At 41.0% G+C, this 27,811-nt stretch overlaps 1 protein-coding gene and 1 long non-coding RNA gene across 4 annotated transcripts in view; both read left to right on the top strand.

Annotated features, from left to right (window-relative positions):
• orc1 (origin recognition complex, subunit 1) overlaps positions 1-27,811 on the top strand; it is a 141,492-nt gene that overhangs the window by 40,282 nt on the left and 73,399 nt on the right. For all 3 annotated transcript variants that reach the window (XM_077534645.1, XM_077534646.1, XM_077534644.1), the window contains exons 4-5: positions 1,899-2,307; positions 18,682-18,955. In XM_077534645.1, the coding sequence (XP_077390771.1) occupies positions 1,899-2,307; positions 18,682-18,955 (683 nt within the window). The remainder of the gene's footprint in view (positions 1-1,898; positions 2,308-18,681; positions 18,956-27,811) is intronic.
• On the top strand, positions 3,938-5,179 carry LOC144027259 (uncharacterized). Its single transcript, XR_013285409.1, has 4 exons — positions 3,938-4,773; positions 4,913-4,959; positions 5,053-5,094; positions 5,170-5,179. It is a non-coding gene; the product is annotated as an uncharacterized LOC144027259 (long non-coding RNA).

Raw genomic sequence — 27,811 nt, 5'->3', positions numbered from 1 at the left:
CACAACCCTCTGTATTTATCACTCCCGGTGACAAGTATACTTGACAATTATAATTTTTCAGAGTGGGGATAGATGGGAAGAATCTGATTATGCTCCACTGTAAATGTCAAACTTGGAAACAACTTTACTGATGCCTAACCACCGGTAGATGACATCATTGCCCCATTTTATACGAAATAAACAGTTTCAGAGTCCATGGGAGTCATGGCTGTATTTTGGCAAACCTAGCGTCCTTATAACGTCATTAATTTATTATTTGAAGCATTAATATTAATTTGCACAACTGCCTTATGAGGTTAATTGGAATTAGGGCTGGGAAAAAAAGTCGACTAAGTCGACTTGGTCGACTTTAAAAATAGGTCGACTGGAAAAATTTAAGTCGACGCTCCGCCCGGAACCATGTTTGCGCCGCCACGGGCTATGTTTCACACGGACCTTTTATGCCTACGCGCGCATCGCCACATACTGTTGCAAACTCCTGTCCGTGCGATGGAGGAGAAAGTTTAAAAAAAAAAAAAAAAACTCCTGTCACTCCCCTCAAAAAAGACAGAAGGTGTCCAGAGTTTGGGACCATTTTGAAAAAATTGAGGGGACAATTAAAGTTCAATGCAAATTATGCAAACTAACAATGGCCTACCACAGCAGCACATCATCGATATTGCAGCATGCAAGCTGAGCAAGGCAAGTTTAGTTTTTATTAGTGTGATAATATTGCTATTTAGAACGCAACGCACTGCACTGTATTGCTGACTTGAACTTGCCGTTTGACTCTTAACTTAAGGCGCCGCTCGACGACGCATCACGAGTAGCAAATGCATCGCCAAGCTAACCGCCTAACCGGTCATTCTCAACGAGATATGCAGGCAGACAGGCACACAATATCCGTCCTTTCAGTAAATCACAATCGCTAAGAGCCGCTAAGGGGAACGGCCGGGACAGTTACAAAAGTACACCTCGAAGAGAAGAGGATTCACGAAGTTGGTAATCAATCAATGTTATTGTCTGTCAGTTAAAGACTAACGAGCGTAGTAGATGGAAAAATATACACGAGACATGTTAAACATGTATCATGTTCCTCTCTGTAAGTTACCGATACTGTTATGTTACAGTTGCACTTGTTTTGTTCAGGAACAAAAAACAATCGCTGCCTTTGAGTTTGATTATTAAAATTACTTGGCATGCCTCATTTACATTTTGCATTATTTGTTAATAACAGGAAGCTTTAGCACTTTGTTCTGAGCCTGACCAAGCAATTTCACTAGACAACTCATTCTGAGTGGTGATATATTAGTGTACAGCACCACCTAGAGACTGAAAGGCTGACATTTATGTGCTAAAGTAAAACAGATTTAGTAGTTGGTGGTCTGAGAATGAGATTGAAAAAACAAAACTGCTTATCAAAATATAACCTGCACAGGTCATGGATTAAAAAATAAATAAATAAAGGAAATATAAAGAATAATGGATATTTATGCACACGTTCAACATTTGCGGCCTCTAAACTTAAAAAATACTACTACTACTACTACTACTACTACTACTAATAATAATAGTAATAATAATAATAATAATAGTAATAATAATAATAGTAATAATAATGATAATAATAATAATGATAATAATAATAATAATAATAATAATAAATAATGATAATAATAATAAAAAGTCGCTTAGTCGTCAAATATATGAGAAGTCGAGTCGATTTTTAAAAAAGTCGTTATTGACAGCCCAAATTGGAATACATCCTCTAGTTCCCCTTGTCTGCCAATCCAGAGACACTGTAGTGTGCCCTACCTATATCCACACAATGTTTCATACGGCTTCTTTGAATTTGTCATACTGTCACTAGGCTAATATATAAATTAACTGAAATTTTCTGTCTCTCCTTTCACTCACAGGTGAAGCATCTTGATGGTCCAGCTCCATTCCCAGACTCCAGTGATAAAGATATCCTCTATTTTAAGTTTTCCTGGGACGCCAAGACTTTCAAGATAGTAGATTCAGCAGCTGTATTGCCAACTTCCGTCCCTCCTCGTTGTCCCAGACCCTGCCACCCCAATTCATCTCCCAGCTCGCAGCCTCCGGCCACTCCTGCATCACGAAAAGCGAACCAGCGTGGTTTGCCTACACTGGACCCTGCTTCAGCACATCTCCGATACACTGAAAGCACCATGAGAGCAGGAGAGGTTGGTGGTCTGGAGTCACTGCACTCGATGAGCAAACTGTCAGCTTCAAAATGTCTCAACACCAAGAGAAGAAATGCATCAGCCAGGACACCGGCAGTCCGAAAACGGTTGGAGCTTCACAGTGAGTAGTTTGCTGTTTAAAAAATTTGCAAAAAGTTCCACAAACACACCTGCTACCTGTTAAGAATTGTCCGTATTTTGTTACGGAAATAAATGAATGCTGCCGCGTTCCGGCCGTAACATGTATATTATGGATATTTTAAAAAGCCGCTAGCTTCGGTGATGTAATGCATCAATGTTCATTCAAGTTAAGGGGCAAAGAAATGCATTATGGCAATGAGATGTCACCCTTAAGTTCAAGGACAAACGTGTGTAGTTGCAAACTCTTTCCAGCTGCGGTATAATTGGTTCTCTTATTCTCTTCCGTTTTACATTGTAACATTATGAGTAACAGAATATGAGTTTGCCCACTGCTGGGGAAATTTATATTACAATAGCATGTATCAGTATACCACATCTCCCCGACCTTTAAGCAAAAACATGTCTGCAGTAGGCATGGGTACCGAAGATGCATACATTTCCAGGTTTGGAAGCGAGCGAGATTTTTGCGCCGCCAAGTCAAACAAATACAGTTGAAAATTGGTCAGAAAAGCCTTAAGATGTTGATCATGCCCCACACCGAATATTGTAACTTTTGGCCAAAGGGCATGGCCGTTACGGTGCCGCAAAGTCTGATGATTTTTCGTGAGAATAAAAGCTGCTTTAACTTGACCCAGATGATCCTATCTTCTCAAAATTTCACACATTTGATGAGAGTCCAGCCCTAAACACATCTCCGAACTTATATTTCCTCTTACTGATAGCGCCACCTAGTGGCAATTTTTTTTCTTCCAAATTTTCTTAGTTTTTTTTCCAAACACCCTAACTGAACCTACCTCATATTTGCTCAGATGAGGGTTTCGACCTTCATGATGTCACAATGATGTCGCTGTGGGCGTGGCTAAGCGCTGTTTGTCAAGAAAATGCTAATTTTAAGGGCCTAAACTAGCACAGAAACACATGAAACTTGGCACACACATATAGCCTGGCAAAATGAGCAATATTTTATCGGGTATTGTGCTATTTTTACAAAAATGATTCAATAGCGCCCCCTAGGAATTTTTAACGAAGCAGCCCCGGTTGTACGTTTAAGCAACATCTTGGGAAATTTTTAGGTGTATGCCCAGAACCTACAAAAAAGTCTCTTGGACCCATCTGCTAAAATGAACAGGAAGTGAGCTATGAATTTTTGAATATCTCATTTTTTACGATTTTAGCACATTTACAGGGGGCATACTTTTGCCCACTTCTCCTACACGTTTCATCCGACTGACTTCAGACTTGACCTGGACCATGTCAAGACCTGAGCCAACGACAGGGGGAAAAATCCTGACTTTTCAAAATACTATATGATGAGGGCGGGGTATCAAATTTTGTGTTTGGAAATGAAAAAGGATATGTTTAATAACTGCCCGGTACATGCTCCAAAAAATCCCAAACTTGACATGTATGTTTATATTCTAGGCCTGAAGGTATCTCTATGACAATATTCAGTTATATATGCATCGCCACCTAGCCCTTTAGGCATAACAAAAAAATACCCCACTTATGGTATTTTTACAAAAATTGTAAACACGTTTCGCAATAAAAAACGATATGTTTAATAACTCCCCGGTACATGCTCCAAAAAATCCCAAACTTGACATGTATGTCTATAGTCAAGGCCTGAAGCTATCTCTATGACAACATTCAGTTATATATGCAGCGCCACCTAGCCCTTGAGGCATGAAAAAAAAATACCCCACTTACGGTATTTTTACAGAAATTGTAAACTCATTGTAACTGTTATAACTAAGTCATTTATGAATATTCTTTTACTTTTCACTACTCAAGATGTTCACTGGTATCAGACCGATTTTTTTTTTTTTAACTCTTTGACCGCCATAAACGTTTAAAAACGTTCAGTATAATCCTAGGATAGGCCGCCATAGACGTTTATTGACGTCTACTATGTTTTTTTATGGAAACGGGTGGAGGAAAGCCTTGGGCAGCTGTGCTCCAAGTATCAAGCCGATCGGGTTACTATAATGAGTATTCCTGGCCACTAGATGGCTGTGATGAGTCTTTTGGACAAGATCGGGTAGGAGACAACAGTAGAAGAAGAGAGGCTGAGCTAGAGTGTTGAGGGGGAGAGAATGGCTAACTTGGCTAAGGGAGTCAAAAAGGCTACAGATGGCAATCAGCTCAGGCTTGATCCTTATTTTAAGAGCTCAAAAGCATCGACCAGTGCTCAAGAGCACAGTGATGACGGGGTTAAGTCATAGTTGAAGCGGTGACGCGGCCGTTTCGACCACGTCCTAAGGCCCCACCGGCTAGCGATGCTAATAACGTGCTAAGACCCCACCGGCTAGCGATGCTAACACCCCGGAGAAATGTGTGCACAACCGAGCACGTCTGCACAGATGACGTTTCATCGGACGATGACGACTACTATGGGTCCGATGCAAGACAGTCTTGGACAGTCTTTCGTCCTCCAAAGAACGTGAAGGTAAGCGCTAACATGCTAAGAGATTGCTAGTAAGATTACTTTACTAACTTTTCGGGCGATCTGCTAGCAGCGTGTGTAAATGTGCTGATATACACTAAAACATCTATTACCTATACAAACCTGAATGTATATTTTATAGATCGTGCTCACAGCAACGTCCGACCGCTGGTTCTACGACAAAGAAAGGTAAACAAAAAAATATAAAAAATGTTTTCAATACACCGCAACAATAAAAGGAAAGTATTTCGATAGTATTGTAATTGTATATGTTTCTTTCAGCTCCTACTCAAAGTGACCCTTTTCACAGTGAGCAGAACAAAGGTAAAAAGAAAAAAAAAAAGATTCTCCACAGCACTAATAAAATATTTGATGGTAAACATCTTCTATAATTTACAGAATGTGCATCAACCAATACATCCAAGAAAAAAAGGTAAACATGCACACACACACACACACACATTGCATCACCGTGCTCTAAAATAATATATGATATTGACATGTATATTTGCAGATCCCAAAGATTCTGGCTGGCTTGAAGTTGATGAATTCGGCTGGCAGCCAACCATCTTCCCCTTTGCTGCAAAACCAGGACCAAGGGATGCTGCAGCAGAGCTGAATTCCCACCTGCCAGCTGACCACCTGGAGCTCTTCATCACGGATGAACTTCTCCAGCACATCGTTCATCATACCAACCTCTACGCAAATCAGTCCATGCAGAAGCAGGCTGACAAAAACTGTGATGCAAATCCTGCTGCATCCCCCTAGCACGCACGGGATTACTCCACAATATACCACACAAAAAGAAAAATTGTGTCGTTGAAACATCCACACAATTGTAAATAGTAACACGTACACCACACCACACATGCGCAGTTGCGCACGTGTAAATAGTTTGCAAAGAGTTTTCCAAATTGTTTGTTCGGATTGCTACTGTTGCATGTAAATAAACTGTTATTTTGCAATCAAAAAACACTTTTTTTATTGTTGGGGTAGTGTTTTATAGAAGTTTAGGTGTTTGTAGAATCCCTCATGCAAAAAAAAAAGTGCCAAATTCACTCGAGTGCATGAAATAACATCGTTTCACAAAAAGCTTGATTTCTCCGTATTTTGGAAGAAAATAGAGGATTTGGGTGAAACGAAGCTGTTTTCTATTGTTGATTACTGAAGATCCGAATAAGGTAGAAACAATTTTTTTTTTTTAGATGAAAGATGAGACTTCAATCTTTCATTTGGTAGTATCCGCGTTTCCATAGTCCGAACACAACATTTTCTGTGGAGCATGAAAGATCGGTAAAATTCTGTAAATCAGCTGGCAGTATGGGGTTACCTTTTCCGAAAATGTCTGGCAGTCAAAGAGTTAATTTATTTTTGATAGCTTCTATGGACAATAAAAGCAACATCGTGCAATGAGTACGAGCGATGATGGGTATATATACTTTTGCAAAAAATACCAATCAGGTCAACTCATTCCCTAAAAATAAAAAAGGACGCTGATTTTTGCAATCACCAAAACCAACCCATTGAGCTTGACACACACATCACACCTGGCAAAAAAAATCCACATGTAAAAGTTTATCATGCCATGTTCAAAGAAATTTTGCTCCTAATGTGCCAGTACCCCAACGTGCGAGTACCCCAACGTGCAAGTACCCCAACATGGCCCGGGCTGCGAGGGCCCTTTATAGCTGCTCGCAGCTCTAGTTATTATTATTATTATTATTAGGGCGACCGCTGCGAGGTCCCTATTGTTTTTGTAAAAATTATTATTAGGGCCCGAGCAGCGACCGCTGCGAGGTCCCTCTTGTTTTTGTAAGAATTATTATTATTATTCTTCTTCTTCTTCTCCGTAAACGATCGCATTTTTGAGGGCCTAAACATTTACGAAAACTCACCAAACTTTGCAGTCTCTTCGGGCCCGGCGAAAAATTTGATATTATGTAGTTGTCATAACAACGCGACTCTATAGCGCCACCTAGCGTAGAAAAATAAAAACCAATCCCGGTCCGTTTGAGCTAGAGCTACGAAAAATGGCAGGCACGTGTAGCACTACGAGACGCACAAAAAAGTCAGTGGAAGCCATTTCCTAAAATGTACAGGAAGTGAGCTATGAATTTTTTAATGTCCAATTTTGGCCTATTTTGGCACATTCACTGTGGTCATGCTTTTTCCCCCTATGCAAACATTTTTCATCCCATTGACTTTAAACTTGGCATTTATCATCTCAAGACTTAAGAGAAAAACTAGGCAAAAAATCTTGCGTTTTCGAAATACTATATGACGGGGGCGGGGCATCAAATATTGCCTTTAAAATTTCATTTGTCCAGAAAGAGCAAATGCTGAATAACTCCCATGTACAAGCTCCAAAAAATCTCAAACTTCTCAGGCAACGTAATAGTCACGGCCTGAAAACACCTATATGAAAAAATTCAGTTATACATATAGCGCCACCTAGTGGTTACAATAAATGTCATACTTTACGTTTTTAGCTACTGTGCTGAGCTCGTTGAAGGGATCCAGTTGAAAATTGGTCAGAAAAGCCTTAAGATGTTGATGATGCCCCACACCGAATATTGTAACTTTTCGCCAAAGGGCGTGGCCGCTACGGTGACGCAAAGTCTGAAGATTTTTCGTGACAATAAAAGCTGCATGAACTTGACCGAGATGATCCTATCTTCTCAAAATTTCACACATTTGATGAGAGTCCAGCCCTAAAGACATCTACGAACTTATATTTCATCTAACTGATAGCGCCACCTAGTGGCAATTTTTTTTCTTACGAATTTTCTTGTACATTTTTCTCCAAACACGTTAACTGGACCAACCTCATATTTGCTCAGATGGGGGTTTCGGCCTTCATGATGTCACAACACGAAGTTTGTGAGTTTTCGCGAATCGCTGTGGGCGTGGCTAAGCACTGTTCACCAAGAAAACAACGCTAGTTTTGATGGTCTAAACATGCGCAGAAACTCATGAAACTTGGCACACACATCTGGCCTGGCAAAATGAGCAATATTTTATCATGTATTGTCCTATTTTTACAAAAATGACTCAATAGCGCCCCCTAGAAATTTTTAACGAAGCAGCCCCGATTGTACGTTTAAGCAAGATCTACGAAAATTTTTAGGTGTATGAGGGAGTCCATGACCTACAAAAAAGTCTCTTGGACCCATGTGCTAAAATGAACAGGAAGTGAGCTATGAATTTTTGAATGTCCCATTTTTGACGATTTTTGCACATTTTCAGGGGGCATACTTTTGCCCACTTCTCCTACACATTTCATCCGACTGACTTTAGACTTGACCTGGACCATGTCAAGACCTGAGCCAACTACAGGCAGAAAAATCTTGACTTTTGGAAATACTATATGATGAGGGCGGGGCATCAAATTTTGTGTTTCGCACTGAAAAAGGATATGCTTAATAACTCCCCGGTACATGCTCCAAAAAATCCCAAACTTGACATGTATGTTTATAGTCAAAGCCTGAAGGTATCTCTATGACAAAATTCAGTTATATATGCAGCGCCACCTAGCCCTTCAGGCGTGAAAAAAAAATACCCCACATACGGTATTTTGTACAAAAAATGTCAACTCATTCTAAGTGTGATAACTCCCATGTTCAAGCTCCAAAAAATCTCAAACTTCTCAGGCAACGTAATAGTCACGGCCTGAAAGCATCTATATGATAAAATTCAGTTATACATATAGCGCCACCTAGTGGTAACAATAAATGTCATACTTTACGTTTTTAGCTACTGTGCCGAGCTCGTTGAAGGGATCCAGTTGAAAATTGGTCAGAAAAGCCTTAAGATGTTGATCATGCCCCACACCGAATATTGTAACTTTTCGCCAAAGGGCGTGGCCGCTACGGTGACGCAAAGTCCGAAAATTTTTCGTGACAATAAAAGCTGCATGAACTTGACCGAGATGATCCTATCTTCTCAAAATTTCACACATTTGATGAGAGTCCAGCCCTAAAGACATCTACGAACTTATATTTCATCTTACTGATAGCGCCACCTAGTGGCAATTTTTTTTCTTACGAATTTTCTTGTACATTTTTCTCCAAACACGTTAACTGGACCAACCTCATATTTGCTCAGATGAGGGTTTCGGCCTTCATGATGTCACAACACGAAGTTTGTGAGTTTTCGCGAATCGCTGTGGGCGTGGCTAAGCACTGTTCGCCAAGAAAACAACGCTAGTTTTGAGGGTCTAAACATGCGCAGAAACTCATGAAACTTGGCACACACATCTGGCCTGGTAAAATGAACAATATTTTATTGTTGATTGTACTATTTTTACAAAAATGACTCAATAGCGCCCCCTAGAAATTTTTAACGAAGCAGCCCCGATTCTACGTTTAAGCAAGATCTACGAAAATTTTTACGTGTATGACGGAGCCAAAGACCTACAAAAAAGTCTCTTGGACCCATATGCTAAAATGAACAGGAAGTGAGGTACGAATTTTTGAATGTCCCATTTTTGACGATTTTTGCACATTTTCAGGGGGCATACTTTTGCCCACTTCTCCTACATGTTTTATCCGACTGACTTATGACTTGACCTGGACCATGCCAAGACCTGAGCCAACAACAGACGGAAAAATCTTGACTTTTGGAAATACTATATGATGAGCGCGGGGCATCAAAATTTGTGTTTCGCACTGAAAAAGGATATGCTTAATAACTCCCCGATACATGCTCCAAAAAATCCCAAACTTGACATGTATGTTTATCGTCAAGGCCTGAAGGTATCTCTATGACAACATTCAGTTATATATGCAGCGCCACCTCGCCCTTGAGGCAAAACAAAAAAATACCCCACATACGGTATTTTGTACAAAAAATGTAAACTCATTCTAAGTGTGATAACTAAGTCATTTATGAATATTCTTTTACTTTCCACCACTCAAAATGTTCACTGGCATTAGACTTATCCAAACATGTACTTTTTTATTTATTTTTGATAGCCTCTAATGGACATTAAAAGCAATATCGTGAATGAAGGATATGCTTAATAACTCCACGGTACATGCTCCAAAAAAATCCCACACTTGACATGTATGTTTAGAGTCAAGGCTTGAAGGTATCCCTATGACAACATTCCATTATATATACAGCGCCACCTAGCCCTAGAGGCATAAAAAAAAATACACCAACTTAACGGTATTTTTACAAAAAAAAAAAAAATCCACATGTCAAGGTTTATCATGCCATTTTCAAAGAAATTCTGCTTCCAATGTGCCTTACCTAAACTTGCCAGTACCCCAACGTGCCAGTACCCCAACGTGCAAGTACCCCAACGTGCAAGTACCCCAACGTGGCCCGGGCTGCGAGGGCCCTTTATAGCTGCTCGCAGCTCTAGTTATTATTATTATTCTTCTTCTTTATTCTCCGCAAACAATCGCGATTTTGGGTACCTAAATATTCACGAAAACTCACCAAACTTTGCACACTCCTCAGGTCCGGCGAAAAATTTGATATTATGAAGTCGTTATAACAACGCGACTCTATAGCGCCCCCTAGCGTAGAAAAATAAAAACCAAGCCCGACACGTTTGAGCTAGAGCAACGAAAATTGGCAGGCACGTGTAGCACCCCGAGACGCACAAAAAAGTCTATTGGGACCATGTAGCTAAAATGTACAGGAAGTGAGCTATGAATTTTTTAATGTCCAATTTTGGCCTATTTTGGCACATTCACTGTGGTCATGCTTTTTCCCCCTTTGCAAACATTTTTCATCCAATTGACTTCAAACTTGGCATTTATCATCTCAAGACCTAAGAGAACAGCTGGGCAAAACATCTTGCCTTTTCGAAATACTATACGACGGGGGCGGAGCATCAAATATTGCCTTTAAAATTTCATTTGTCCAGAAAGAGCAAATGCTTAATAACTCCCATGTTCAAGCTCCAAAAAATCTCAAACTTCTCAGGCAACGTAATAGTCACAGCCTGAAAACATCTATATGACAAAATTCAGTTATACATATAGCGCCACCTAGTGGTTACAATAAATGTCATACTTTACGTTTTTAGCTACTGTGCTGAGCTTGTTGAAGGGATCCATTTGAAAATTGGTCAGAAAAGCCTTAAGATGTTGATCATGCCCCACACCGAATATTGTAACTTTTCGTCAAAGGGCGTGGCCGCTACGGTGACGCAAAATCTGAAGATTTTTCGTGAAAATAAAAGCTGCATTAACTTGACCGAGATGATCCTATCTTCTCAAAATTTCACACATTTGATGAGAGTCCAGCTCTAAAGACATCTACTAACTTACATTTCATCTAACTGATAGCGCCACCTAGTGGCAATTTTTTTTCTTACGAATTTTCTTCTACGTTTTTCTCCAAACACGTTAACTGGACCTACCTCATATTTGCTCAGAGGAGGGTTTCGGCCTTCATGATGTCACAACACGAAGTTTGTGAGTTTTCGCGAATTGCTGTAGGCGTGGCTAAGCGCTGTTCGCCAAGAAAACAACGCCAGTTTTGAGGGTCTAAACATGCACAGAAACTCCTGAAACTTGGCACACACATCTGGCCTGGTAAAATGAGCAATATTTTATTGTTTTGTGCTATTTTTACAAAAATGACTCAATAGCGCCCCCTCGAAATTTTTAACGAAGCAGCCCCGGTTGTACGTTTAAGCAAGAACGCCGAATATTTTTAGGTGTATGAGGGAGCCCAAGACCTACAAAAAAGTCTCTTTTACCCATATGCTAAAATGAACAGGAAGTGAGCTACGAATTTTTGAATGTCCCATTTTTGACGATTTTTGCACATTCACAGGGGGCAGACTTTTGCCCACTTCTCCTACACGTTTCATCCGACTGAGTTAAGACTTGGCCTGGACCATGTCAAGACCTGAGCCAACGACAGGGGGAAAAATTTTGACTTTTCGAAATACTATATGATGAGGGCGGGGCATCAAAATTTGTGTTTCACAATGAAAAAGGATATGCTTGATAACTCCCCGGTACATGCTCCAAAAAATCCCAAACTTGACATGTATGTTTATCGTCAAGGCCTGAAGTTATCTCTATGACAACATTCAGTTATATATGCAGCGCCACCTAGCCCTTGAGGCATGAAAAAAAAATACCCCACATACGGTATTTTGTACAAAAAATGTACACTCATTCTAAGTGTGATAACTAAGTCATTTATGAATATTTTTTTAGTTTCCACCACTCAAAATGTTCACTGGCATCAGACTTATCCAAACATATATATATTTTTATTTATTTTTGATAGCCTCTATGGACATTAAAAGCAATATCGTGAATGAAGGATATGCTTAATAACTCCACGGTACATGCTCCAAAAAAAAATCCCACACTTGACATGTATGCTTATAATCAAGGCCTGAAGGTATCTCTATGACAACATTCAGTTATAAATACAGCGCCACCTAGCCCTTGAGGCTTATATAAAAAAAAAAAAATACCCCACATACGGTATTTTGTACAAAAAATGTACACTCATTCTAAGTGTGATAACTAAGTCATTTATGAATATTCTTTTAGTTTCCACCACTCAAATTGTTCACTGGCTTCACACCGATCCAAACGTATGTACGTTTCCATTTTGTTTTATTCATTTTTGATTGCCCCTTTGGACAATAAAAGTAACATTGTGCAATGAGTACAACGAGCGATGATGTGTATATACACTTTTACAAAAAAATACCAATCAGAGCAACTCATTGCCTAAAAATAAAAAAGGACGCTGATTTTTGCAGGTCTTAACAATCACCAAAACCCGTTGAGCTTGACACACACACTGGCAAAAAAATATTCTACATGTAAACGTTTATTATGCCATTTTCAAAGAAATTTTGCTTCCAATATGCCAGTACCCCAACGTGCCAGTACCCCAACGTGCAAGTACCCCAACGTGCAAGGACCCCAACGTGGCCCGGGCTGCGAGGGCCCTTTATAGCTGCTCGCAGCTCTAGTTATTATTATTCTCCGTAAATGATCGCATTTTTGAGGACCTAAACATTTACGAAAACTCACCAAACTTTGCACACTCTTTGGGCCCGGCGAAAAGTTTGATATTATGAAGTTGTCGTAACAATGCGACTCTATAGCGCCCCCTAGTGTAGAAAAATAAAAACCAATCCCGGCATGTTTGACCTAGAGCTATGAAAATTGGTAGGCACGTGTAGCACCCCGGGACGCACAAAAGGTCAATTGGGACCATGGAGCTAAAATGTACAGGAAGTGAGCTATGAATTTTTTAATGTCCAATTTTGGCCCATTTTGGCACATTCACTGTGGTCATGCTTTTCCCCCCTTTGCAAACATTTTTCATTCAATTGGCTTCAAACTTGGCATGTACCATCTCAAGACCTAAGACAACAAGTGGGCCAAAAATCTTGACTTTTCCGAAAACACTGATACCTCAGCTCACGAACATAATTGGTTCCCAGAAAGTGTGTGTTAGGCGAAAAGTTCGTCTTCCGAACATTTTTTTCCCATAAGAAACCTTTAAAATGAGAATAATCCGTTCCCAGGTCCCTATAAAACATAATTTTCTACTAAATAAGCCTTAAAACTACACAAAAATATACCTTATTTTATGTATAATAAATGTGCTATTGTATTTTTATGGCGTTAGATTTGTGCCACAATTCCGCAAGCGTAAAGGGAAGTACCGTGCGCAAAAGGCGAGTTTCGTGCATACCAAAAATGTGTTCCGTACGTACAAAATGTTTCGTGCGTACCAAAAATGTGTTTCGTACGTACAAAATGTGTTTCGTGCGTACCAAAAATGTGTTTCGTACGTACAAAATGTGTTTCGTGCGTACAAAACAGTCCTCGCGCTCGCTTGCTACGTCTCTCCTCAACACGTACAAAACTTTGATTTACGCTTGCGATGCAAGGGTCAAGGCGTAATATTTGTGCCACAATTCTTAACCAATCAGGAGTCGGACAGGAGAGAAAATCCTGATTGGCTGTTTAATATCCAATCAGGCAGAACTTTGACAACGTGTGGTCATGCCGCGTTGCATCATGGGCGCTTCTTCGATTTTTTATTTATTTATTTATTTTTATTTATTTATTTATTTTTATTTATTTATTTATTTTAAACTAGCACTTGGTCCTTTCCTGTTTGAATTTTTGTCTGTATTTCTGCTGACTTTTATTTACTTAATAGAAGTTTTGTTATGTTACGGGATGAATCAGCTCCTAACTGCTTTCCTGCTTTGCGGAAGAAGGAAGGGAAAACAAGTTTTAGCGCTCATGGTGATGTTGGATGACAGCATAAATAGAACAAAAAAAAAAAGAAGAGGCTAACCTGCTACTTACGTTTTCATTATGGTAAGTTACAAAATACTGTACTGTATTTAAGTCCGTAAATCCTATGGTTTTCTCCTCTTTTGATCGTGCTACTAACATTACAATCTTAAACAATGCATGCCATCATGAGCGGCATTGTATAAGAAGTAGAAAAGAAAATGCTAGACCATCCATTTTTCTTTAGTTATTAGTGCCTGGTACCACCAAAGGTATATCGTGAATAATAGAAAACATTGAATTCCTAAGAGCACTGTGTTTGGCAGTCCAATGCCATAGTTATTGACGTAAGAATTGAATTCATTTTGGTTACAAGACAACCATACACCATGACTAGCAGCTGTTGAAATAAACATGTTTGCCCAAAATAATTGTTTTACTAATGTGAGAAACATGGTTGATCTTGTCATTTTTCCATAACTACAGATAGGCAATTAAAAATCTGAGCGCTAACCTTGGGTTTTGTTTTTATTACCAGGCAACAAAGATGACAAAGGACACAGAATGCACCTGATGACACCACAACAGAAGTGTCAAAAACACTACGAGAAGCAGAAGATGAAGAAGTGGAGTGGAAAAAATATTGATATCGCGCTATTGGCCCATGCAATATGCATATAACAGACATGCAATAAGTTTCAGATGGAATTTTATGCTTTTATCTGAATTTGACCAGTCAGCCACTTGCTAAAATGTGCACCACCATCCACTAGTTGAACATTATTGAAGTCATGACAATTAAATAACTCTGAATACATTTTACTGCATGAGAAATATAATTTGTTCATTAGATAATAAAATCATCATCAGTCATTTCTTTAGATCCATATTAAATATTGCAATATCTATTGCTATATTCAGCAAAATCGCGTATTGCATGATTTTCCAATTTTGTGCAGCCCTAATTCCTGATGTTTTTGAGCCAGCTGATGAGACCAATTTGACTTAGTCATTAAAATGTCTGTAGGAAGAGTCAGAACGTGAAGCTTGAGCTTGACAGCAGAGAAATCAAGAGCTCCTGAAGAATGACATTAACATTGGACTATCATAATTTGAAGTTCGAGTAGTTGTAATGGCCTGTTTTGCAGCATACCAAATCATTTTTAAAATATTTTTTCTCCTGTAAGTTGTCGACACCTTTACTGAACTTATTTAAATGTGTCTTGCAAACAGTATCAATGACAATTAGAAAAATAAAAAGTGTCACACACACTGTATTCGGAACAACCTGTAAACAATAACCAAAATACTATTGCAGGTACAGTGCCAAGTTAAAAGATGATACTTTTATGCTACTTACCGTAATGAAAATGTTGAAAGTAGTCTTCGATTCGGAAGTTAGCGTCCCCCCAACGGTCATCCAACGGTCCCATGAGGGCTAAAACTTGTCTTCCGCTAAGCAGGAAAGCAGTTGGGAGCTGCTTCACCCCGTAATATAACAAAACTTTTGTTAAGTAAATAAAAGTCAGCAGAAATGCTGATAAAATACAAACAGGAAAGCACCGAGTGCTAGTAAACAAAACAAAAAAAAAGAAAATTCGAAGCGCCCATGATGCAACGCGGCGTGACGACACGTTGTCAAAGTTCTGCCTGATTGGATATTAAACAGCCAATCAGGATTTTCTCTCCTGTCCGACTCCTGATTGGTTAAGAATTGTGGCACAAATATTACGCCTCGACCCTTACATCGCAAGCGTAAATCGAAGTTTTGTACATGTTGAGGAGAGACGTAGCAAGCGTGCGCGAGGACTGTTTGTACGCACGAAACACATTTTGTACGTACGAAACACATTTTTGGTACGCACGAAACACATTTTGTACGTACGAAACACATTTTTGGTACGCACGAAACACGCCTTTTGCACACGGTACTTCCCATTACGCTTGCGGAATTGTGGCACAAATCTAACGCCATATATTTTAATTAAAGAAATAAACTGTACTGTATAATAAAGTCGTTTTATTTACCTTTGTGATGGTAGTTCTTAAGGATGGTAGCAATGGTAGACTTACTTCATTCGCGAGCATTTCACTGCGTAGAGTGTTTATGGAACGGTTGCCGCTCATTCGCGCTTTCGTGCTCACCGAAGCGGAGGAGGCGTGTCCCTTGGTGAACAAGGAAGTGGAGCACTTTAGCGAGTCAACAAAAAGTGAGCTACTTTCAACTACTTTCTACTACTTTTACAACTACTTTCACTTCTTTCCTGGGACTAAACACCCGTGGCACTATTTTCTCCTTTTTTGAGGTACGTGATAGCACTTTTGCTTTTTTTAGTGGCGCGAACTCCATTGACTACAATGCAAACGCGCCGCCGAATCGCCGTCCCTCGCTTTTGGTGAGAACGCAGCATTAGGCTTAACACTAGCCTGTGGTGGGGTCTTTTACGGTCCCATAATAGCAAAAGTACACTCAATATGGTCCAAAATGTCTATCAACCACAAACCACGTCCGCACTCAAAGAAAGGGGGTGACGAACTGGGACGCCATGAGCGTGCATCAACTTCTCGTGGCCGCCACCGTGGCGCTGTTCGACCGCGTGGTTTGTTTGCCCGCCGAAAACTAGTTCGTCAGCAGAGACTATATACTCGCGAATTTGATGTTCTTGAGGCGAAAAGTTCGTGAGCTTAAGCGTTCGTCAGCGGAGGTTTTACTATATGACGGGGGTGGGGCATCAAAAATTGCCTTTCAAATTTCAAAAAATCCCAAACTTGACATGTATGTTTATAATCGAGGCCTAAAGGTATCTCTATGACTATGACCTAGCCCTTGTAAAAAAAAATAAAAAATACCCCACCTACGGTATTTTTACAAAAATTGTAAACTCATTGTAAGTGTAACTAAGTCATTTATGAATATTCTTTTACTTTCCACCACTCAAAATGTTCACTGGCATCAGACCTAACCAAACATACATATTTTTGTTATTTAGTTTTATTAATTTTTGATAGCCTCTATGGACATTGAAAGCAACATTGTGAATGAAGGATATGCTTAATAACTCCCCGGTACATGCTCCAAAAAAATCCCATACTTGAAATGTATATTTATAGTCAAGGCCTGAAAGTGTATCTATGACAAAATTCAGTTATAAATACAGCGCCACCTAGTCCTTGAGGCAAAAAATAATAATAAATGCCTCACTTACGGTATTTTTACAAAAATTGTAAACTCATTGTAAGTGTGATAACTAAGTCATTTATGAATATTCTTTGACTTTCCACCACTCAATATGTTCACTGGCATCAGACCGATCCAAACATATGTACTTTTTTATTTAGTTTCATTTTTTTTGATCGCCTCTATGGACAATAAAAGCAACATTGTGCAATGAGTATGAGCGATGATGTGTATTTGTACTTTTGCAAAAAATACTAATTAGGGCAACTCATTGCCTAAAAAAAATAAATAAAAAATACGCTGATTTTTGCAGATCTTAACAATCACCAAAACCCATTGAGCTTGACACACTCATCACACCTGGAAAAAAAAAATCCACATAATGGTTTACCATGCCAATTTCTAAGAAATTCTGCTTCCAATTTGCCAGTACCCCAACGTGCAAATACCCCAATGTGGCCCGGGCTGCGAGGGCCCTTTATCGCTGCTCGCAGCTCTAGTTTTTTTTTTTTTTTCTTTTTTTTTTCCATATAGTATTTTGAAAAGTCAAGATTTTTTCACCTGTCGTTGGCTCAGGTCTTGACATGGTCCTGGTCAAATTTGAAGCAAATTAGATGAAACGTGTAGGAGAAGTGGGCAAAAGTATGCCCCCTGTAAATATGCGAAAATCTGCAAAAATGGGACATTGAAAAATTCGTAACTCACTTCCTGTTCATTTTAGCATATTGGTCCAAGAGACTTATTTTTTTTTTCTTTTTTTTTTTTTCTTTTTTTTTTTGTAGGTCTTGGGCTCCATCATACACCTAAAAGTTTTCGTAGATCTTGCTTAAATGTACAACCGGGGCTGCTTCGTTAAAAATTTCTAGGGGGCGCTATTGAGTCACTTTTGTAAAAAATAGCACAATACCCGATAAAATATTGCTCATTTTGCGGTCGCTGCTCGGCCCCTAATAAGTATAATAATAATAAAGGTTAGAAACAACATCCACAAATTACAATAAGTACAATAATAATATTAATAATAATAATAATAATAATAAACGTTAGAAACAACTTTCAGCATTTCCACTAGAATAATAAAGAATACGAATAACATAATGACAAATGGACATAGGTTTTTATTCCACAGGAGTATCATTAAAGGATCATTGTACCTTTTTTTTTTTTTTTCCTTTTTCTTTTTTTTTTTTTCTCCCTAAAGCAAAGCTGCAGCCTCTGCGTTAAGCATGGCGCCACTCCACCTCTCCACCCAAGAAACTGGTGTTTGCCCCAAACACTGCACACTGAAGAGAAGATACAAGCTGATAGGCACAGTTGGAGTAAAAAAAATCAGGGTACTTTGTACTCATTTAGGCATTGGTGGCGCATGCATGATGTAGAAAAAGCTTTAAGATTACGTTTTTGAACTGCACATTGCACCTTTAAAAGTTTTGAGCATTACAATCTTACATTTGACATCTTTTCCCCATGTCCTTCTCATTTCAGGTCCAGAAAAGAAGTCATTACCTTCCAGTGTTGTATTGAGTCAGCTACTGGATGAAGAGCTTCAATCGGAGGTGGAGTTGGCTAAAAAGTTATCGGTGTCTCCCCTTCAGGTGCTGCATCCCATCTACAGCCTAACCCCATTCCGGAAGATGCATATAACGCCTGCCAACCCAGATACTATCTCCCAAAAGCCTTCAGTTGTCAATATGAACAACAAACTGTCTGTCTCCGAGATGGACAGTCCTTCATCTCAAACCGATGCTGATTCAGCCATGTGAGTCACTAGTTGCATCACATTTGTATTTTATTAGATCATTCTTTCTTCATGGGGCACACCTCGAAGAGGCAACGTGGGCTCACCACCGGTGGGAGGGGCCAAAGGGGTCGGGTGCAGAGCAGGCTGGGTGGCAGCCAAGGGCGGGGGACCTTGGAGGACTGATCCCCAGCTACAGAAGCTGGCTCTTGGGACATGGAATGTCACCTCTCTTGCAGGGAAGGAGCCCGAGCTGGTGTGTGAGGCCGAGAAGTACCAACTAGACATAGTCGGACTCGCCTCCACACGCAGCTTTGGCTCTGGTACCAGTCCTCTCGAGAGGGTTTGGACTCTCTTCCACTCTGGAGTTGTCCACGGTGAGAGGCGCAGAGCAGGTGTGGGCATAGTTATTGCCCCCCCGGCTCGGCGCCTGTACATTGGGGATCACCCCGGTAGGCGAGAGGGTTGCATCCCTCCGCCTTCGGGTGGGGGGGACGGGTCCTGACTGTTGTTTGTGCATATGCACCAAACAGAAGTTCAGAGTACCCACCCTTTTTGGAGTCCTTGGAGGTGGTGCTGGAGAGCGCTCCCCCTGGGGACTCCCTCGTCCTGCTGGGGGACTTCAACGGTCACGTGGGCAATGACAGTGAGACCTGGAGGGGCGTGATTGGGAGGAACGGCCCCCTGATCGTCATTGTCTATGACCTAAAATTTAGCTAACTGAATGTGAAACCCAGGCATGCTCGTGCGTCCTGCCTTCCTTCGCAGAATGATAAGCAGAGTTGCTCAGTTAATCAGGCATGATTGCAGGATTGCTCATCGTTAACATGAACTGTGAGGACGCTCTCGGTGAGAGGAACTACAATTCCCATCGCGAGATGCTGTGACTATCGCGTGACCGGTAGCGAGACTGGGAAAATCTAACATGGCGGCGCTCTGTTGCTAAAATAGAATTAGCTTTATATTTCTAATTAAACCCGAATTTAATGATTAGATAAATTCGATTTTTTTCTTTTCTAAGAAAGATCGGAAATATTATCCAGTGTGGACGACCTCGAACGTTTTATTGACGATCATTTTTATAGCTGCGCGATGGATGAGCCGGCGGCTAGTCGGGATAATCCTTCGAAAAAAAAGAGGAAAAATGACTCGTCAACAGACACGGACGATTTAGCAACCGCCGACGTATCGGTGAGTATGCTGGATTCCATAAATAAAAAACTTGACGTCCTCTGTCTTATCCGCGAGGACGTCAAAGAATTAAAGGCAAGTTTGGAATTCGTTAGCCAACAGGTAAGCGATCTCCAATGCGATAACTCCGAGCTACGCTCCTCTCTCGTCGCTGTCACAGCCGAGTTGGAGACGATTAAAAAGGAAAATAAAATGCTAAAGGAAACGGTCTTAGATGTTCAATCCCGTAGTATGCGGGAAAATCTAATATTCTCAGGTATATCCGAAAATTCTCCAGATAATCCAGAGGGTGAGATAAAAAAATTCATGACATCATCGCTAAAGATCCCACAGGAGACGGTAAATAATATCTCTTTTCACCGTGTACACCGGCTCGGAGCTCGTAAGGGCAATAAGCCCCGTCCTATTATTGCTAAGTTCGAACATTTTAAACATAAAGAATTGGTAAAAAGTAAAGGACGGGAGCTCAAAGGGACATCTTTCGGGATGAATGATCAATTCCCAAGAGAGATAAACGAGCGGCGAAAAGTACTGTTTCCTATCATGAAACAAAATAGACAGGAGGGTAAACGGACTTCGATGGTCGTTGATAAATTATATATCGACGGCCAGCTATTCCGAAACCCAACCTCGACCCCTTGGCTGTTCTAACTGACAATTGGTAGAGCCGAGCATTGTGTGATTATTTGACGTAGGTATATGTATGTGTATGTATATGTGTATATATGTATATATATGTATATGTATATGTATGTATATGTATGGATAATGGGTTACGAAATAGAATATGAATTTATATTATGCATAGGCTATATAGTAATAATAATAATAATAATAATAATAATAATAATATAGAAATATATTCTTAAAAAAAATAAATTAATAATAATAATAATAATCTCGCTTAGGTCACCATTTACTGGTGTATTGTTATGTTGAATCCCCCACAGATTTCCTTCACACTCACTTCCCCCCACGTTTCTTCACTATTATACTTATCTACTTGCTATCTCTCTCTTTATATAAATTATATAAATTGCCTAATTACTCTTTTGCTATCCTACAATATGTTAATATTAATAAGCAGCTTATATAGATGTATACATAAGACTGAGTCTATATTGCTTGTATGCAGAAATTAGTTCTGGTCTCCTGGAATGTGTGTGGCGCTCGCTCCCAGGCAAAAAGAATAAAAATTTTAGACCATCTCTCAAAATTTAAGGCAGATATTTGTCTCCTACAAGAAACCCACTTACAAAAATCAGAAGAAAAATTATTTATAGATAAAAATTTTAGTCAAGTTTACTCTGCCTCCTATAATAGTAGACAAAGAGGTGTCTCTATACTTATACATAAGAATTTATTCTTTACTCTAAATAATATAGTAACAGATTTAGAGGGCCGATATATTATTATCCAGGTAACTATATTTAATAAAGTATATACAATTGGTAATTTATATGCCCCAAATAATGATGACCCTGATTTTTTCCATGAATTTTTCTCTCGGTTACTCGATTTAGCAACAAATTCTACTATTATTATTGGAGGTGATTTTAACACGGTCTTGAACCCGTTAATAGATCGTTCTAATAATACGATATATACAAGGCGATTACGATCCGCTAAAGTAATAGATGAATATATGGAGGACTTTGGCCTCAGCGATGGCTGGAGACTTCAAAACCCAACTAAGAAGGAATTTACTTTCTTCTCTGCTGTGCACCGATCATTCTCAAGAATTGATTTTTTCCTTACAAATAATTCTATTGTTGATAAAACTGCTATAAAAATACATTCTATAATTATAAGTGATCATGCACCAGTCTCCCTCACTCTACAAATTGACTCTACCTTTAAACCTCCCCCGATATGGCGTTTTAACATCTCATTACTGAAAGACGTAGAGTTTGATAAAATTATTAGAAGGGAGTGGGCAGATTTTTTGGAAATAAATGACTCTCCAAATATATCTCCATCTCTTCTCTGGGAAGCAGGGAAAGCGGTAATTAGAGGGAAAATTATATCATATTCAACTTATAAAAAGAAACAGGATCAAAAATTAGAAAAATACCTGGAAGATAAAATTAAACAACTAACGGATGAATATGTATTAAACCCAAATAATCAAATATGGATAGAACTACAGAATATAAAAATACAGTTAGATAACATGTTATCTAAAAAGACAGAGTTTATAATACAACAGTTGAGATATAATAATTTTGAACATAATAATAAATCAGGTAAATTCCTGGCAAATCAACTTCAACGGAATCGGGAAAAATCTCTTATAACGGCTATTAAAGATATAAATGGTGAATGCACACAATCACCAGAAGAAATTAACCATATTTTTTATAACTATTATCGAAATCTATACACAGAAATTAATAGACCTAACCCTGAATATATTGAGGAATTCCTAAACAGCTTAAATATACCTCAGTTATCTATTGAACATAAAGATATTCTCGATACCCCGCTTACTATAGATGAGTTGTATCGTGCTTTAGACAGTATGCCTAATGGCAGAGCACCTGGTCCAGACGGCTTTCCGGCTATATTTTTTAAACATTTCTGGTTAATGTTTGCTCCATTATTTCTAAGAGTAGTAACTGAAATTAAAAGTAAAGGTGATATACGTCAAGATATGAATATAGCAGCAATTAAACTTTTATTAAAGCCAGAAAAAGACCCTACCCTCCCGTCAAGTTACCGACCGATATCACTAATTAATACCGATATTAAAATTATCGCTAAGGCCTTGGCATCTCGATTAGAGACGGTAATCTCGACAATTATTCATAGTGATCAAACAGGTTTTATTAAAGGTCGTCATTCTACTAATAATATTAGGAGACTCTTTAACTTGATTAGTATGTCACAGCGGTATGATAAAAAGGCAGTTGTTATTTCGCTGGATGCAGAAAAAGCATTCGATAAAGTTAACTGGTCCTTCCTCTTTGCTGTCTTAAATAAATTCGGCTTCGGGGAGTCATTCATTCAATGGGTCTCAATATTATATGATTCTCCTAAAGCTACAGTTACTACTAATGGGATTACATCACAGAGTTTTACTTTACAAAGGGGAACAAGACAAGGGTGCCCAATTTCTCCTTTATTATTTGCTATATTTATTGAGCCGCTTGCATTAGTTATACGTCAGGATAGACGGATCCAAGGAATCCACTCCGGGACAATAGAACATAAAATTAATCTATATGCCGATGATATATTACTCTATTTAGAAGAACCTGCTATCTCGCTAGGGGAAGCATTTAAATTAATAACTAAATTCTCTCACTTATCAGATTACTCTATTAACTGGACAAAATCAACATTATTACCTATTACAGAAAATTCATGGAATCCTACAAGTCAGGATCCACACTACTCCTTTCCTACAGGTAATTTAAAATACTTAGGTGTTAAAATTTCACCTAAGTTAACTGAATTAACTTCTTTAAATTTTTCACCATTATTGGATAGTATCCGTAGTGACCTGGAGCGCTGGAATAATCTTCCTATCTCTTTAATAGGACGGATAGCTACTATAAAAATGAAAGTTTTACCAAAGATTAATTATTTATTTTCAATGATTCCATTTAAACCTACGTCTAACTGGTTCCAATCGCTGGACTCTGCTATCATAAAATTCTATTGGAATAAAAAAAAAGCCAAAATTAGTCTATCTACTCTTCAGGAAAGTAAATCTAAAGGAGGTTTAGAGGCACCAAACTTTATGTACTATTATCTAGCTAATCAACTACAATATCTTGTGCTATGGACACAACCCAACAGAGATACTAACTGTTGGTTGGAATTGGAGCAGAAGGATTGTAATAATCTTAGACTGTCAGATTTACTCTTTATTACAAAATCAATAAGACGACATAATTGTTTTAAAAACCCAATGATAGCCGCCACCCTGACTGCCTGGTGGAAGGCATTAGAAATTACAAACTCCCAATTGGCGCCCTGTGGGCTCTCTCCCATTTGGCATAACCCCGACTTTCAACTTAATAATCAGTCGTTCCATTTAAGCCTATGGGAGCAGAAAGGAATTACACACCTTCATCATCTTTTCTCAGATAATAAGTTTATATCGTATACAAACTTGGTCCAGAAATATGAAATAAAAAAGGGAAATTTCTTACATTATCTGCAAGTTAAAAATATGGTTAAGAAACAAATCCCAACACTTCAGGATACGCTCCAACTGCCTGTCTTAGCTAAAGATATTATAAAGCTTTCTCCAACAACAATAAAGAAAATATCAAAAATATATAAGTTATTTTTATACACAAATAAAACGTATTTACCGACTTTAAAATGGGAAAAAGACTTGTCTATAGTTCCGGAACCAGACTTTTGGACCCAAATCTGTGAAAATGTATTTAAAATGACCAAACAGACAAATTTGCAACTTATCCAATATAAGATACTTCATAGAACATATATTACACAATATATGATGAAAAAAATGGGACTCTCTGACTCCGACATTTGTCTCCAGTGCTCACAAAACACTGCCGATACTTATCTTCATGCTTTATGGTCATGTACTCCAGTGCTGCATTTCTGGACTAAAATCTTGGAAAAGCTCGCTGATATATTAAACTGTAGGCTTCCTTTATCTCCAAGACTGTGTTTACTAGGTGACTTAACAATAACTGAGCTACCATGTAAACAATCTCAATCTATATTTATAGCCCTTACTATTGCTAAAAAAATAATCCTTGTCAATTGGAAAAATAAACAATCTCTAAATATCGACCACTGGTTAAACTTACTAATAAATTATATCTCAATGGAAAAAATCTCTGCCTTAAATAAAAATCAAGTATCAAGATTTAAACAAATATGGTCTATGTACATAGAATATTTTAATCTCAATTTGGCAACTTAATCCTGCCAAGATTCTGCCTGTTAACGAGAGCCACCACATCGTTACAACTTCTGTTTTCGCTGCTCCTGTATTTGGTATTTTGCATCTGATTGTTTTTATTTTTATATAGTCAGGAACCTAGTTGCTGCTAGTGGGCTCGAGCATACCACACTATACGACACTATACTCAATAACTCCTTAAGATCTATTTCTAGTGGGCACTAAGCATCAACACTTGGTGTTACTGCATGCTAATTAGTCAATTTTCTTGACGCCGTCCCCTGTGGTCGGGCGGGGGTGGTTCTGCCCCCCCCCCCCCCCCCCCCCCCCCCCCCCCGTTGTCTGCTCGGTGGCGGTTGCGTCTTGGCCGCTCCCTGGGCCCCCTGTGGGGTGCGGTGTTGGGGTGCTTCCCCTGGTGCCCGGGGCGGTGCCGTCCCGGCGCGGTCCGCTGCTCCGTGCCCGGCGGCGCGGTTCGGGGTGGGTGGGCCTCCGGTGTGCCCCGTGGTTCCCTCTCCCCTCCCCCTTCCTCCCCCCCGTCGCCTCTCCCTCCTCGCCTCCTCCCGCCCATCCTCCTCTGCCTCCCGGTCCCTTTTCCCTTGTCGCCCTCCCTCCTCCTCTCCCCCCCCGCCTCCTGCCCTGCAGCCGCCCTTTCGCCTTCTTGTCGTCTTCTCCCCGCTTCCCCCGCCCCCCCCCCCCTTCCCTGTCTGCCCTGCGGCCCCTCCCCCTCCCTCTCCCTGGGCCTGGGGCTCCCTCCCCGGCCCGGGCGTCGGGCTCCGGGGGCCGGGCGAGGGTTTGGGGCCTGCCCCACTCCGGTATAACTCCTGGCGCCCCGGGCGGGCTCCGGTGGCCGGTGGGCTGTCCGGTAGCCCTGCTGCGCTGGCTGTCCGCCCATTGTGGTGCCGGGTGGATGAGGTGGGGGGCGGCAGGGGGTGGGGGTGCTGGGGGGCGGGCGTGCCACCTACACCCGCCGGGTTGGGTGAGGCCCCGCTGGTCGCTCCTCTTACTCACTTCACTAGCTTGCACTATACACTTTGTAAATATACACATAGGGCACACAACACATTTCTTGGTGGGGTGGGGAAGGGTGGAAACACCGTCTTCACCCTTCAACTCCCCTCCAATTTTAATGCACCTCACGTCCAAGGGGAGGGGTGAGTTGGGGCGGGGAGCCATCAGAGGGGATGGACTGCAGTGCCTGGCAGCGCTGTGGTCCCCCCCATTTGTGTCCCTGCCCCACCACTTTGTCCCTCCATTCCCTTTTTTAATGCACCACACATATACATATTCATTTTTTGGGGGGGGATACGGGTGGGTCGGAATAGGGGAAATTTTTTCCCTCTGCTCCGACTCACCTGCTCCCAATTTTAATGCACCACACGCACACACTTGTATATACACTGGGTGGGGCCACATTCACGGTGTAAGGGTAGAGCTCGCCAGTCGGCGAGCTGGCGGACTCAGTAACAGGGTTAGGTGTCACTTGTACTCTGGCGTGACGACCGGGGCCTCTCCCCACCGGGCTCGGTGTTCTGGTGTTCCGCCTTCTCCCCTGGTGCTTCCTCCTCTGCTTCCCCCCTCCCGCCGCTGTGCAAATCTCGCGCGGCTGGAGGTGGGGTGGGCACATCTTCCCTCTCTGCGCTGCTGCCCGGTGCCGGTTTCCGGGGGGGGGTGGGGGGTTCTCGCGGGGGGCCGGGTTCGCGGGGGGGGGGTGGCGGCCGTCGGGGGGGGGCGGCTTGTTTGGGGGGGGGTGGAGGTATGGGTGGGTGGGGGGTTGGGTGCTGGGGGTCGGGGTGTGTTCGGGGGTTTGGGGGTCGGGGGTGGTGGGGCCTGGGTCGTGGTGGATGGCGGGTTTGGGTGGGGTGCGGGGGGGTCGTGGGGGGATGGGGGCTGGGGACCGGTGGGGCGCTGTGGGGGCCCGCTGGGCCTCGTTCTGCGGCCTTGGGCTCGGGGGTGTGGGCCGGGGCTGGGGCGGGGGTGTTCCGGGTGTCTGGGTCGGCTCGCCGACCGGTGTCCGCTCGGGTGGCTTGGGGGTGGCCTTGGTGCTGCCGCGGCCTGGGGATTCCGGGGGGGGGGGGGGGGGGGGGGTGCTCGCTTTGCTGGACCGCGGTTGACGGCTTCTTTCTTTGGTGGTGGTCCTTATGCATGCCAGATCCGTCGCACCAGCATCTACTGAAACTCAACAGAAGTACCCTCTCCCTCCCACAGCCCCTTGAATCAGTTGGTGCTGGTGTCTGTGGTTCTCACTTTGCTTTATCTATCCTTCCCTCCTTCCTCTCTTTAGTTTTTCCTCTGGTCACTTGAGATCTTAATTTATTAGAAGTATGAGGTTTCTGGGGTTGGCATAAGACTCCGGTTTTGTAACCACGCAGGAGGGGTCTTGTTGGTGCTGGACTTCACTTTGATGGATTGGATGTACTGGCTTCTATTGATCTCACTCTGCCTTATCGATCCTTCCCTCCTTCCTCTCTTTAGTTTTTCCTCTGGGCTCTTGAGATCTCGCTAAATTTGCTGGAATTTAGAGGCTTCCGGGGTTGGCGTAAGACTTTGATTTTGTAATCATGGGGAAGGCAGGAAGTGTTTGGTCGGTGCTGGATGTCACTTTGATTTACCTTTCTTTTCTCTTTATTTCTTTTTTTTTCTGACCTTTTCTCTGGTCTCCTGACCATTTAAATCTCACGACTCTGGCAAGATTCTGAAGTACCTGGTTAAGGCGAAGGGTAATGGGATATTTATAAGGTTTTAGGTGAATGAATGAGTATAAATTTATAAGTATTTGCACGCACGCACACGCACGC

Source organism: Festucalex cinctus, chromosome 10 (assembly GCF_051991245.1).
Source record: "Festucalex cinctus isolate MCC-2025b chromosome 10, RoL_Fcin_1.0, whole genome shotgun sequence".
In the NCBI taxonomy this organism is placed as follows: domain Eukaryota; kingdom Metazoa; phylum Chordata; class Actinopteri; order Syngnathiformes; family Syngnathidae; genus Festucalex; species Festucalex cinctus.
This window is presented reverse-complemented; position numbering and strand designations above follow the sequence as displayed.